Source organism: Echinops telfairi, unplaced genomic scaffold, assembly GCF_000313985.2.
Source record: "Echinops telfairi isolate 266 unplaced genomic scaffold, ASM31398v2 ScPeMD7_7;HRSCAF=31, whole genome shotgun sequence".
Lineage (NCBI taxonomy): Eukaryota > Metazoa > Chordata > Mammalia > Afrosoricida > Tenrecidae > Echinops > Echinops telfairi.
In genome coordinates this window covers 20181672-20196206 of record NW_022103904.1, presented here as the reverse complement: position 1 = coordinate 20196206, position 14535 = coordinate 20181672, and the positions used below count along the sequence as shown (strand labels likewise).

Genomic DNA, 14535 nt, shown 5'->3' with positions numbered 1-14535 from the left:
TAGGAACTAGAGGAAAGTTGTATGTTTCATCATTGCTACATCGCACCCTGACTGGCTCATCTCCTCCCCGAGACCCTTCTGTAAGGGGATGTCCACAGTTTTCTATTTTCATAAAACTTTTCCATAGTAAACCCCTGTGCTTACCGCCCCTTTAGTATACCTCACGAAAACCAGTCACCATAATCTCTGAGCTGACCTCTGCCTTGAGTTTCATTGGCCCAGCAGATCTTCTCAAAAGATGCTGTTTGGATTGAACCTTTCTAAGCATTTGAGCGAGTGTAAGATACATTACTGAAAACATCTCTGATCACACAGACATGTCTCCGCTTTCTGTGTGGAATAAACCGGGCACAGAGCCCTCAGAGCAATGCTTTACTTATCCTGTTATACACAGACAGACATGCAAAGAAAGCATCAAAGTCTTTACACATATTTCCATAATATTTACACATTATTTGGTAGGATCTACACATTTGATAAGATAGTGTTAGTTTTTATGTGTGGTGTTTCTTAATTCTCGCTAAACATACGTGAATTCAGTTATGAGGATTAGAGAAATAAAATACATAAAAGAGAAAGAGAAACCAGAAAAACCATTTGAGAGTTACCCAGCATTGTCTCCGGACTATTGGTCCCTTAATATTTCCATATGTGTCTACTGCCTCCCTGTCACTGACCAAGCGTGCCCTTACCGGCACTTGACCTCATCTGTGGCCAGGGTCAGTCATCTGCTTGGTGAGAACTGTCATTCTTCTTGCAGATTGGCTTTACCACCGACCCCCGGATGGCCCGGTCCTCTCCCTACCCCACAGACGTTGCCCGTGTGGTGAATGCCCCCATTTTCCACGTGAACTCAGATGACCCTGAAGCAGTGATGTACGTGTGCAATGTGGCAGCCGAGTGGAGGAGCACCTTCCACAAGGATGTCGTCGTTGACTTGGTGAGTGTCCCCCTGAATCCTTTCAGAACCAGACATCACCAACCTGAACATAGAGATGTGGGGGCTCTTTTTAAGCTTGATGAGTCAACCCAGAATCTCTCTGGTCCCATGTCTCAGACTCATGATGCTGTGAGTCAGCATCAACTCGATAGCAGTGGAGTGGGTCTCACACAGATTCACCTTTAATTCTAACTCCATGAGTACCCTGTAACTCCAGGGAGTATTCAAACATATGAGGCATGTTCTGATTCCTGGCAACCGAGCTGTGACGGTGAAGGCAATTACTGAGCTAGTCTAGGCCCATCACGGGGCTCCTTTGTGAATATGGAATTACAGTACTGAATTTCATTTTACCCCGCTTGGTAGTCAAACCAACTGTAGTTTGTAAAGGGGCAAGAAGCAGCGCATCCTAAGTGAGACTTACTATCACACTGGAGGAGAAGAGATGGACTAGACCCTCATGCGCCTGCGCCCCAGCCTGGCAGGCTGTTCTCCCTGGTGGCTTTACTGCTGAGGAGCTGTGGCTGGCTTCTCTCATCCTGGCTTCCCCGGCACGACTAGGTATGTTACCGGCGCAATGGCCACAACGAGATGGACGAGCCCATGTTCACACAGCCGCTCATGTATAAGCAGATCCGGAAGCAGAAGCCCGTCCTGCAGAAGTACGCCGAGGCGCTTGTGTCGCAGGGCGTGGTCAATCAGCCGGAGTACGAGGTGCAGTCCCCCCGCCCCCGTTACGTCATAGACCCGTCGTGGTTGAAAGTGGGTGAGATAGGGAGGTTGTAGTGTAGTTATTAGACTCCTGGGGAAGATATGGGAATGTCAACAACGATTGCTCACATTTCCGTGCCTAGCCTTTGGATTCCCTGGGCTCTCGGAAGTGTGGCAGCGGACGGGTCCCAGCAGCCTTGTGAAGGTGGGGCTGGTTGGGTTGGAGATGAGTGGACCAGTGGCTCCCGGTCATACGAAAGCACCTGGGAGCGGCGAACCTGGCAGTTCTGGGAATTGACTTGTTGAATTACAAGGACCTCTGTGGCGGTGCTTGTGTCAGGATATGGGGCAGTAGGGGTGGGGGGTGGGGGTGCTGTCTATGAGGCAGCCATGCCAGAAGTGTATGGATCAGGGGGCAGAAGTTAGCACAGAGGCTTGGCAGCCAGCACTGTCTCGGCCATTCCCTCTGGGGCTGTGCTAGGAATTGTGAACTGGACCCATTCTTAATAAAGATGATCGGGGTGACTGGAACACGGATTGAACCTTGAGGAGGAGTCTCAGCCAGTAAATGTGGAAATGGAAGTGAACAGAATGGCAGGGTGGGCTCTTGCATGTCGTCTCGGCATGCTGCAGCTGTGCTGCCTGGAGACTTGAGGCGTGGGTGGGTGGCGGTGTCGTGAGAGCCCGTGTTCCGTCATGGCTTTCCAGGAAGAAATCTCCAAGTATGACAAGATTTGTGAGGAGGCCTTTGCAAGGTCCAAAGATGAGAAGATCTTGCACATCAAGCACTGGCTCGACTCGCCCTGGCCTGGTGAGTCAGAAGGAGGAGACAGAAAGAAGTTCCTGGCAGAACTTCTTGTGGAGGGAGCACAGGCTCCTTTGGGAACCGATGTACCCCGACCCCGCGCCCAGAGGCTGGCACCCACGCTCTCCTCTCTCAATGCTGCAGTCAAGTCCAGACCCTGGGCCAGTGCTCCACGAGGGCAGCGGTTCTCAGAGCCAAACGACCCTTCCACAGGGACCACCCAGTTCATAACAGTAGCCAAGTGACAGTTACAATGCGGCAATGAAAAGGACTTTATTGTTTTTGGGGGGGGGGGTCACCACAGCATGAGGAACTGTGTTAAAGGGTCGCTGCATTAGGAAGGTTGAGAACCACTGCCCTAGGCCGTGGAGAAAATATTCCCCGCAGCCTGTGGGAAGGCTCCCTCCGGCTCTTCCCAGTGCGGTGCCCAGTCAGCAGCACTTCTCACTGTCCAGGTGGTCAGGGCCCCTCAGCTTTGTTGTTCTCTTCCAGGTTTCTTCACCCTGGACGGGCAGCCAAGGAGCATGTCCTGCCCTTCCACCGGTTTAGCAGAAGAGATTCTGATGCACATTGGGAATGTGGCCAGCTCTGTACCTGTGGAGAACTTCACCATTCATGGAGGTAGTAACACCTGTTACCGTTGGCAGTTGAACTCCTGAGGGCATGTTGTGTGGAGGCTTCTGTCCAGGCTTGTTTCAGGACTAAGCACCCAGGACCCCAGTCTCATCTGGTGACCCACAGACTCCAACCCTTGCCTCATGCAAAACCGTTGGCGGGCTGAGTGAGGGAGCCCTTCTATGCTCACCCCTACTCTGGCTGGCATTAGAGGGAAGGATGAGCTGTCCCAGGTGGTTTTCTTTGGGACACGATCTGGAACCGTACACCTTTGGGGCACTTTCCCAGCCACTCAGGAGTCTTGAGACGTGCTGAAAGACGTCTCAGGTCTTGTCGGGTAGCACCATAGAAAGAGGGCCGCTGCTGGGAGGCCAACCAGCCGGTAAGTGCAGTGTCTGTGCAGGTCTAAGCCGCATCCTGAAAACCCGCGGTGAACTAGTGAAGAACAGGACCGTGGACTGGGCCCTGGCAGAGTACATGGCCTTTGGTTCCCTTCTGAAAGACGGGATCCACATCCGACTGAGTGGCCAGGACGTTGAGCGAGGCACTTTCAGGTAAGATCCTGGCTGCTTTTGTCTGACCCTCAGAGGATAGAAGTAGGAAGAGGGCCTCTGGAGTCTTCCTTCCCGACAACAATCATTTCCCAAAAACTATTATTCGCTTCCATCTGTCCTAAAGGTTTAAAGGGGCCATTTTCCCAGCTGCTTTGGGCTTTTGCAGCTGCCTGGTGGCGGGCAACTCAGGTGCTGCGTGCTCTGCTGCATCCCATTAGGGTCCTGGGCACACAAACCTGTGGTACAGCCGAGTTGGTGTGGGTTCCTGGCTAATAGCACTGACCTTCTGTTGTAGCCACCGGCACCATGTGCTGCATGACCAGAATGTGGATAAGAGGACCTGTATCCCAATGAACCATCTTTGGCCCAATCAAGCCCCTTACACTGTCTGCAACAGCTCCTTATCCGAGTACGGGGTCCTGGGTGAGTAGCTGCACACCACACTTCAGACGATGGAGAGGAGAATTCCCAACACCGCCCCCCACCCGACCCCCGCCAGCCCCATCCCTGCAGACTGATGCTGGGGGCGGGACTTTGTTCTCTCGCTGTTTGCAGGCTTCGAGCTGGGCTTTGCCATGGCCAGCCCTAATGCCCTGGTGCTCTGGGAGGCCCAGTTTGGTGACTTCCACAACACAGCCCAGTGCATCATCGACCAGTTCATCTGCCCAGGACAAGCCAAGTGGGTGCGGCAGAATGGCATCGTGCTGCTGCTGCCCCATGGCATGGAGGGCATGGTGAGTACCTTCCTGCCTTGCCACCACACCCTTCTCTGGGGCCTGTATCAGAGACAGGCTCCAAGTCACCTTCCGCAGGCATGGCTCATCCATCTGTTCCTGGGCCTTAGATCGGGGAGGGACCTCAAAAGGCAAGAGTAAAGTCCTCTGGATGCAGTTGAAGTTTCCTTCCTCCTAGTCCCCTACCCAGCCCCGGATCACAAGCAGACAGTGCCAGCGCACCCACTGGCCTGGATAGGGGCTCCTTTCTCCTTCTGGGGAGCTGCTCTGTCCCTCTCCCCACCTACCCATGTGTTCAGGGCTGTCGCTGGTGCACACAGTGCCCTGTGTGATGCTTTCATTCTGCAAAATTTTCCTGCCTTAACACGCCAGTTGGGACCTGTAAGAAGCAGAGCAAAGTCCTGGGTTCAGTCCTACAAGGAGAAAAGCCCCTTATACTCATTGTCTGTGAAGGAGGGAAAAGAAATGACCTTCAGGAAAAAGAAATTGGCAGTGGCATACCAAGATTAGCAAGTTAAGGAAGAGAAACAGCAAATGCTGCTGTTGCATGAGTGGAACTCTCGAATGTAACTCTGGTTCCAGGGCCCAGAACATTCCTCGGCCAGACCAGAGAGATTCCTGCAGATGTGCAATGATGACCCGGATGTCCTGCCGGTGAGTGAATCATCCCTAAGGGCATTATCACTATCCTCCTTGGGTCTCCAGGAGTTGAAGCTGTTTTGTAGCTGAGGAATTGAGGAGTCAGCCAGGCAGGTGCTCACCAGGCCAGGCGCATAGGTGCAGCCACCGTGCAAATCAGAGAAGAGAGGCAGGTGCAGGGCTGCTTCCTGCTGTTGCAGAGAGCCTCGAGTGGGACAGCTGTGACAGCTTTGGGGGAATTAATGCTGCAAGTGTTTTGATTTGGGGTAATTTCGGTGAAACGAGCTCAAGGAAAATCATTGGAAAGGCAGTACATTTCCATGGGACACTCACAGATTGGTTAAAGGTAAGATGTGTCTCTTATAATAGTGCTTGTTTAACCCAGACAGATAGTTTTCAAGAAATAGAAGGTAGAGAGCTTCGTACAAAAGCATGTGAGGAGCAGCTAGCTCAAGCCCTTAGATTCGCTCTGGTTTTGCCTTCTTGTGTTTGGATCTTTCAGGGAAGTGTGACTCCCATGAGGTGCGTTTGTGCGGCGTTCCTCTACTGTTGTCCCTGTGGCCAGCCCTACAGTCTCAGACACCTTCCACAAGGAATGGGTTCAGCATTTGCCTGGCCTCTGACCCTTCTCTTGTTGCCGCAGGACCTGGCAGAGGCCAATTTCGACATAAATCAGCTGTATGACTGCAACTGGGTCGTTGTCAACTGCTCCTCCCCTGGCAACTTCTTCCACGTGCTGCGGCGTCAGATCCTCTTACCCTTCCGGAAGCCGGTCAGTTGGAAGTCGCCTCGTAAGGGCTTGACCGCAGGGATGAATGCAGAACAGGGAAGGCTCCTCGGCCATTCTTGCCCTCGGGGTGGGGACTGTGGCCTCATTACTTTTCTTGCTACTGCATTGCGCTAAAGCCAGTCCTTAGGAACAGTCTTCAAGAATTGCCCTTTCACTTTCTCTTCCCCAAGCCAGCCAACCCTCGTCCTCGGCTCCACACACGCTTTGGACCCTCGTCTGCACGGGGCTCCGAGCTGGCTGTACAGAGAGGCTCCGACGATTTCAGTCCTTGAAGTGTCCCAAGGCACTGGGTCAGCTCTGTAAGGGATGAGCCCGGCAGGAAGGGAGAAGAAGGGAGGCAGGGCCCCTTGTGCTCACTAGGTGGGACGAAGGGCTTCTTCCTTGAGCCTGGCCAGCTGGCGGGGTGAGGGAGGCAGGCAGACCAGACAGAAGTGTGCGCACAGGCCCAAAGAGGAGGGAGCGTGGCTCTGTTGTCCCAAGATATTGCTGGGTGGGGTAACACCAGGCTCCCCAGGGCCAGTAGGAGTCTCCAAGGGGCCGGCAGCCCCCACGGCTTGGTGGCCCAGGTGTAATGGCCTTTTGCTCTGGGCCGCTGAGGATGGCACGGAATTTTCCTCAAGGTAGGAGGTGTTAGTGGGAAGCCTCGTGCACTCATGGGATCCCAGGTTGGGGTGCAGCCATGCCCGTGCCCGTGCAGGTAGGAGAGGATCAGAAGAGGGAATGAAGCGGAGAGTTTGTGATTGTTCCTGTTTTCTCCTTTTTCTGCCTCTCCTACCTGGGGGCAGGGGGTGAAGGGGTGGGGTTGTCTTGAAATTTAATCTCCCTTCTGGAATCTTCAGGACCCTGCTCCTCTGTTCTGTATTTCAGTTAATCATCTTCACTCCAAAGTCCCTACTCCGTCACCCTGAAGCCAGAACCAGCTTTGATGAAATGCTTCCAGGTACGAATGGAGGTAGAGGGTCAGACCTGCATTTCTAGGAGGGAATAGTAAGGGGTTGGGGTTGGGTTGGGGTCCTAGGCCGCTATTGTGGGGAATCTACTTGGTTTTCGTGTGCCTCTTGCCAGGTATTTATTTCAGCAGTGGGATAGAGGGTCGGCAAGGGTGGAAGAGCTCTGGCCATCTGGCGTGGCCCCACAGTTTAGTCCGTGGCAGAGTTGGCCCGCCTGCCCTAGGGCTGGGATTACTTAGCTGTGGATATTTGGTAGAATTGTTTTTGAGGCAGGTCAAGGAATCTGAAATGAACTCATAGCCACTGCCTGCCTTCTTCCTTGCAACGCACGGCTGCTCGGCACTGGCAGACTCTTGGACATGCCACCTCACGTGCCTGTGGTACAGGGGTAAAGCCCAGTGTCCTCATCCACACAGCGCTCCGGGTGACAGACAAGTGGACGGGGTCGATATTGTCACCCTCAACAGTCCGGGACAGTCCAGTGCAGGGCCAACCGTAGGCAGGAGGCTCCCCACATGCTCCTGTTCTCTGCTGGGGCCATTCTCTTGGCTCTGTTAACCTCCGTCTAACACACTCTGGAAATCTGAAGTATTTCCGTGACTGGGCAGACAGTCATACGGTGTACAAGCTGAGTAGTAAGATCACACGGTGTACAAGCAGAGTGAGTGGGTAAGTGCTTCAGGTACTCAGTTGCCCCTGAAGTCTGAGACTTTCCTATCTCCTGGGGCCTAGGCGACCCAGATGGTTTTAAAACAATAAATTAGTCATACTTGGTATCAGAAGTGAGCTTGGTCACTCTGTATGTTCCATCTGGTGTGCTTTTCAAAGTCCTCCTGGATACCGACGGTCAGGTTCATCGTTAAGGAGCTCTGGGGCTGAGGCTGCGGGGTGGCCCCCCAGCCCTTGGAAGCAGCTGTTAGGTGCAGTGCCACAGGGCTCCTGTGAGATTCTGAGGTGCCCCAGCTGTAGCAGAAGGCCGTAGGCATCGGGGCTCCTTGGACCGGGATGCTGGAGACAGCCAATTGGCAGTGTGGACTCTCTCTCACAGGAACCCACTTCCAGCGAGTGATTCCAGAAAACGGCCCTGCTTCTCAGAACCCAGGAAATGTCAAGAGACTTCTCCTCTGTACTGGCAAGGTGTACTATGACCTCACCCGGGAGCGTGCGGCTCGCAACATGACAGAAGAGGTGGCCATCACGAGAATCGAGCAGGTGATACCTGGGGAGCTGGTAGAGGCCACCCCCTTGAGCACCAGACAAAGCATAGCCCGCTGAGGCCAAGCATACCAGGCCACGCGCCATGTATTAGTGGGCAAAGGGGGATAGCCATCCTGGCAAAAGGGTCTCCTTTTGTCTGGCCAGCTCTCTCACACTGCCACCTTGCTTCCCCCCAGCTCTCTCCATTCCCCTTTGACCTCCTGCTGAAGGAGGTGCAGAAGTACCCTAATGCCGAGCTGGCCTGGTGCCAGGAGGAGCACAAGAACCAAGGCTACTACGACTATGTGAAGCCCCGGCTGCGAACAACCATCAGCCGTGCCCGGCCTGTCTGGTATGCCCCTGCCGCCCAGGGGAGCGCGCGCCCAGGCACAGCCAGGGCTGTGCTGAGGGGAATTAGCCCACCAGGATGGCCTCACCATGGTCCTCTTTGTTTCCTGTTACAGGTATGCTGGCCGCGACCCAGCAGCTGCGCCGGCTACTGGTAACAAGAAGACCCACGTGACAGAACTGCAGCGCCTCCTGGACACAGCCTTCAACCTGGATGCCTTCAAGGACCTGTCGTAGCCCGCCGCCATCGCAGCTGCTGCCCTCTCCACGCCCGTGACTGCCCTGCTTCTCCACTAAAGAATAGTGCCTCCCATTGCAATGACACGGGATGTCTTGTCCCCTCCAGCGTTTGGCTGCCCCTCTCCCTTGCCAGATGTCTCTCCTTCTGACCTCCCCCCGCTTTCTGGTGCCCCCACCCCCTGCCTCTCTCGAGGTCTCAGGGAGCAGGAGAAGGCAGTGCCAGCTGTGGGGAAGGCTGGGGCCTCCCTGTGGGCCCCGAGGTCCTTGCCACCCAGTAAGGAGAGCTGATCAGCAGGGAGAAGCGTACTCACAGGCTGGAGTCGGGTCTGTTGTGGAAGGGGTCCCATGGGCGGACCGGGCATTGGTCAGACTTTTGACTCCAGGGAACAGAGGCAAAAGGGGCAGCTCTCTCTGATCTTGGTTCAGAAGACACACCTGAGTCAGGAAGGGCCTGCCTCTCTCCAGTGTCCTCTCATGCCCCCTGTGTGGCGGTGTGTACCTCTGCCCTTGCCTGGTCTCGGGATCTGGAGCCCCCAGGGTGCCAGCGGTCAGGACCGACGTCCTGCTTGTTTCTCCAACTTATTTCTCTTCCCCCAGCCCCACCCCAACCACAACTGTTCTTTCTTTTACTTCTTTTCAACAACACGGAGATTTCCCGATGCATTCATTTCTCTGCTGTGCCAAAGCCAGGCTGAGGGCCGGCAAGCGAAGGGAGACGGGACCGGATGGGGCGTGGCCGAGCACAGCCGCCCGTCACCACCACCACTTAGGTCCTTCATGGTGACAGATCTGATTATTTATTCTGGTTTAAAACAAAAAACAAAAAAATAACTTTTCATTTGCCTTGACCCATAAAATAAGTTATCCTTGAGTTTGTCTGCAATGTCATTTGGCGTGCTGTCTTCTTATCCCCAAGGGGGGAGACCTAGTGGTGATGGAGACTAGTGTCAGTCTCTGGGCTTGGGACGGGGGCGACTGGGTCTGTTGGAACCCATGGATGCTCTCCCGGAGGTGGGTGCCTCACCCTGGTCTCAGACCTAAGCACAGTAAGAATTCCTCACCTCCACCAGGGTGTCCTCAACCCCGTCAGGGCCCCTGCAGGAAACTCTTGGGCACAAGCAACAGTGGACTAGAGTTGTCCTTTACGTCACTGCGGCTCAGGTGGGCCTCGGCAGTCATTTAGCCACGGCCTGTCTTCTGATCCTTGTCTGCGCTCAGAATACCCCACTACCCCCTGAAGTTAATTGGTTTAAATTCATATCAGTATCAGAATTAATACCTGCTTCTGAGGAACATAAAAATGAAACCACGGAACGGTGTTCCTTACCTGGGGTTGCACACACACCCTGACCAAAGAAGCCGTGCCACCTCTGCTTCACTTTGAAGTCAGCCACCCCCACGAACTATAACACTTGGTCATTAGTTTACCCAGAGTCCGAGTAGGTCACTGGCCTCTGTGACTATCTCCCATACCAGCTCTTGAGTTCAGTATCATTCCTCTCCCACAACCTGAGTCTGGGCCTCTTATTGGAAGGTCAACTGTGCCCATTCCTGAAACAGCCAAGAAAGAGGCCTGGGTGTGCCGATGGGAAGAACTGACCCACCCACCTAGCCTTTGCACACCCCCACAGTCTTGGGCAGTACCTGGGCCTCTTGTCCCCTGAGGCCACCGCAGCATCTCACCTGACTGGTCTGTATACCCTTGTGTGACTGGAGTGCCCTCTCGTGGTCAGGCCAGGCCCCCAGTGCACACTGTTCCCACTTCTGGTGGGGCAGGGAGAGACAGCTAAAGGAAGGAAATCTGAAGGGAAAGCACCCTTCCCCTAGATTGGTGCCTGCCCCCCCCCCCATACGTCATTTGGCCATTGTCAAAGAGGCTTTGTACACGGGGCCCAGCTGACCTGTAGCTGCTGTCAGGCGTGCAGTCAAGAATAGTGGGAAGATGCTCCCAAGTAGGGTCTTTATCTCATTACCGGGACAACTCATCCAGGGGATCCAGCTGCGCCAGTGACCTAGCAGTGGCTGATTGCTGGCCTTGCTTCCAAAGTACCTCTGGGTGAGTTTGAACTGCCAAGCCTTTGGCCAGTAGTTGAGTGCTTACCTATATGGCGACCCAGGCACCCCTGTGTAGTCCTGTATTTGAACTTCAGCGGGGACAAGGGCAGAGAAACTTGAATCCTTAGTTGCATGAGTTGAGATACCAGCAACATTGGCCTCTTAACTAGCTTTGTCAAAGGGGACGTACCTCATCTTTTTATGAGCTAAGTAAAAAAGCCAAACCAAATGCAATACCAGTGAGTCAGTGCTGACTCAGCAACCCCCAATGGGTTTCCAAAACCAACGTTTACACTAGTAGAAAGCCCAGTCTTTCTCCCTCGCAGCGGCTAGTAGTTTCAAACTACCAACCATGTGGGCGGCAGCCCAACCACTATTCCATCAGGACTCCTAGCACCTGCATTTTATCCGCGTATAAAACTCAAATTCTGTATGTTAGAGAGAAGCCTTGCTGTGGCGAGAGCACCCATACTCACTGCTACTGAGTCCATCCTGTGGAGTAGGGGAGGACAGCCCCTCCCCTGTCAGTATCTGAAATATTCTTTACAGGAGCTGAAAGCCATCTCGCCATGGAGGCGCTCGTGCATTTAAACTGCCAACCTTGTAGTTACCCCGTTGCAGGTCCATGAGACTGCCCGGGCTCCTTAGTCAAGAGCAGGGGGGTTACTGATTCTGCATCGCCCTCTGACATACCAGTCGGCCCAAGATTTCTGATTTGATCAGGCTGCCCTGCGCAAGAAGCAGGAGGGAGGATTGTGGGCCTGCTCAGAGGTGAAGGGCCCAGGGCCAAACCAGCGAGTGATACAGCACCCCCTCGTGGGTGCTCTCCTCTCTGACCAAAGACCAGGACTAGTGATGTGTAGGCTTCCTCCTGCCAATCATGGCTCCCCCAAAAAAAAGTGTCTAGTGCAAGAGTGACCCCTGCTTTCCCTCTCAGTGGTAGATGAAGACAGGATGGCTATTGTGGGGTAGCTTCTGTGTCAAGAATCAACCGTACCTCTAGGTGCGGGGAAGATAACCCTCGATGGTTATGGTATACAGTGAACTAGCCCAGCAGTGCTTAAAGGCATTACAATGGTTTTAAGAATGCCAGCCTTCTAGAAAGGTTGATGACTGTTGCCTGGGACTTGAAGCCCTTATGTCTGGGTGCCAGTTTTCTCCTGTGAAAATATGGGAGTTGCAATCAATGCTTAACAATAAATTAGTTCTTAAATTTGGTGGGGTAGCAAATTCCCTGACACTGGGAGTTTTCATTGGGAGATTGGACTGTGCAGGGATGGTGCATAAACCAGATTCTACCAGCAGGCGATTGATTGTATGTGGAGCAACAGGGACTGAAAGTTCAGGCATCAAGTTCCTGTTAAACGCTGTGGCCCTTGGAGGAAAGGGCCATTTGGTAGTGCTGATGCTGGGCACAGAGAAGCCCTGTGGATTGATTGTGCACCCGGGGCTGCCAAAGCATCTCAAGTTCCGCAGTTCGAAATCACCAGCCTATCCGCTGGACACAGATGAGGTTTTCTACTCCCTTAGAGTTACTGTCTTGGAAGCCCCCAGGGGCAGTTCTACCCTGTCCTATGGGGTCACTAGCTGTGGTGGGAAGGGGCTCAATGGCAGTGCGTTTCGGGGTTTGGGTTTCTGGCGCTGAGGACTGCCTGCGCTCCGGAACCTCGGCTTTGCTTTTTTTACACCCGGTCAGCAGACTGCCCCAGAAACGAAGGGCGGGCTCAGTCTGAACACAGAGGGGAGGGCCAAGGGCATACAAGGAACCCTCATCCTTGCCCCGGTAGCCTAGGCCCGAGCTCCAGCCCCAGGACCCGGTCGTGAACCGAGGGCCCAGACTGGTGGGCTCGGATGCCCCCTGGCAGATGGTTTCCGTTTTCTTTCCGGCCCTGCAAAGACCTACCTCCTCCAGTCTCGGCCTCCCTTGATCCAGCAGGGCTGGCCAATGGCACCAGGTTCACAAATGGCCAGGCCTCCATCGTGGGTGCCCGGCTATCAAGGCAAGGGCGGAGACGTGCACGGGCCGTGCTCCCACCTCCACCACATGTGCAAAGTGCCCCATCCTCTGGGTTTAGCCCCCTGGTCCAAACCGGTCAGTAATTGCCTGCCCTATGCTGGGCACCCAAACAACTGTGAAAGGCAAGCCACCATGGGACCTTCAAAGGAAGGGTGGCACTCTTCGGGGTAGGGAAGCAGTCCACATCCCGAGACCATGAGGAAGGGGTCTCCGGGAGGGGAGCAGGCTGCCTGAGAGAGGAGCACCCAGGACTGCGCACAGCGTGCGTGCGGGGGGGTGAGGCCCTAGAAGAATCCAGTAAGAGCACCATCCTGATTCTTCTTGGCCTTGGGGAGGGTGAAGGACAGCTGGGTGAGGATGAGTATGGAGCAGTGCGATGCAGGTGGGAACTGATGTGGTAGAAAGAAGTCAGGGACATCACCCCCTGATGTCCATAGAGAACGCTTTTCCGCCACCAGCTCTCCTTATCTGCTTGTAGGACCTTGCTCTATTCCCCGGTCGCTCCAATTCCCCCGCCTCTCTGCCAGCCCCTCCAGCTCCACCTCATTCCAGAGCAGTCTGGACGACCCATTCTTGTGACTCCATCTCCCTCGGATTCATCTGTAATCTTAATCTGTCCTCTACGTGAAGCCAGTCATTCACCCCACTTCCTGCACCTCCCAGGCCTACATGTCAGGGTTCCCTCCCCTAGTGAGAGGCCGTTCCTAGGAAGGGGCCACACTTTCTCGCAAGTCTGTTGCTGCTGTTGCAGGTTTCTGCTGACTGGCAATTAGGAGACTACAGCTCCTCCACCCCCCAGCTGGCGTGACCACTCAATCAGGGACTCCAGTTTTCTTCTTCTGAGAACGATGTACCCAAGACTCATACCGTGATTTTCAGCAAATTCATTTGTTAACAAAACCAAATAAGGATCCTTCCAGCTCTGAGGCCCCTCCCCCAGGATCTGGAACACAAACTTGCATCAAGCCGAGAAGCAGGACCACAGAGGAGATGAAGCAGGGTTCATGGCGTCATCATTCGCCCTCCCACAGTGTATTAAATTGTATTACACTGGCAACACAGCTCAAAAACCAAACTCACTGCCATCGAGTCCATGCCAACTTACAGTGATGCTATAGGACTGAGCAGAGCTGCCGCTTGAGTTTCTGAAACCACAACTCTTGTAAATCATTTTATTGGGGGCTTTAACAGCTAGTATAACAACCCATAATTCAGTTAAATACAGTGAACCTGTACATATACTACCATCATCATTTTCTTTTCTTTTTTAATAAATTATTTTATTGGGAGCTCTTATAGATATTATAACAATCCATACATCAATTGTATTAAGCACATTTGCGTATATGTTGCCATCATCGTTTTCAAAACATTATTTTTCTACTTGAGCCTTTTGATACCAGCTCCTCTTCTTTTCCCTCCCTCCCCAGCCCTCCCACCTTTGTGAACCCATAATAAATTATATATAGAGATTTTTTTTCATATCTTACACAGTCCACTGTAGCCCTTCACCTATTTTTCTGTTATTTGTCCCCCTGGGTGGGGAGGGGGAGTTATACATCCATCATTGCTATCAGTTCCCCCTTTCTCCCCTCCCCTCTCCCCTGTGCCCTCATGGTATTGCTGCTCCTGTTACAGTTTCTGAGGGGTTTACCTGTCCTGGAATCTGTGTGTCGAAAACACTTATCTGTACCAATGTACGTATTGCAGTCTAGCAGGATTTGTGAGGTAGACTGGGTCATGATAGTGGGGGAAAGGGAGCATTAAAGCACTAGAAGAATGTTGTATGTTTCATTGGTGCCATACTGCACCCTGACAGCTGACTCGTCTTCCTCCTGTGAAGGAATGTCCAATTGTCTACAGATGGGCTCTGGGTCTCCACTCTGACCCCTTACTTTCACATTGATATAATTGCTTGTTTTTGATCTTCTAATACCTGA

General features: G+C 53.4%; 1 protein-coding gene across 4 annotated transcripts in view; it reads left to right on the top strand.

Annotated features, from left to right (window-relative positions):
- The window catches only part of OGDH (oxoglutarate dehydrogenase), an 85715-nt gene extending 76321 nt beyond the window's left edge, over positions 1-9394 (top strand). For all 4 annotated transcript variants that reach the window (XM_004708065.3, XM_004708066.3, XM_030884487.2 and 1 more), the window contains 13 exons: positions 761-940; positions 1502-1654; positions 2360-2462; positions 2949-3077; positions 3475-3625; positions 3921-4048; positions 4181-4359; positions 4942-5013; positions 5642-5770; positions 6656-6728; positions 7787-7950; positions 8133-8287; positions 8400-9394. In XM_004708065.3, the coding sequence (XP_004708122.1) occupies positions 761-940; positions 1502-1654; positions 2360-2462; positions 2949-3077; positions 3475-3625; positions 3921-4048; positions 4181-4359; positions 4942-5013; positions 5642-5770; positions 6656-6728; positions 7787-7950; positions 8133-8287; positions 8400-8520 (1737 nt within the window). In that variant the 3' untranslated portion in view covers positions 8521-9394. The remainder of the gene's footprint in view (positions 1-760; positions 941-1501; positions 1655-2359; positions 2463-2948; positions 3078-3474; positions 3626-3920; positions 4049-4180; positions 4360-4941; positions 5014-5641; positions 5771-6655; positions 6729-7786; positions 7951-8132; positions 8288-8399) is intronic.
- The last annotated feature ends 5141 nt before the right edge of the window (positions 9395-14535 follow it).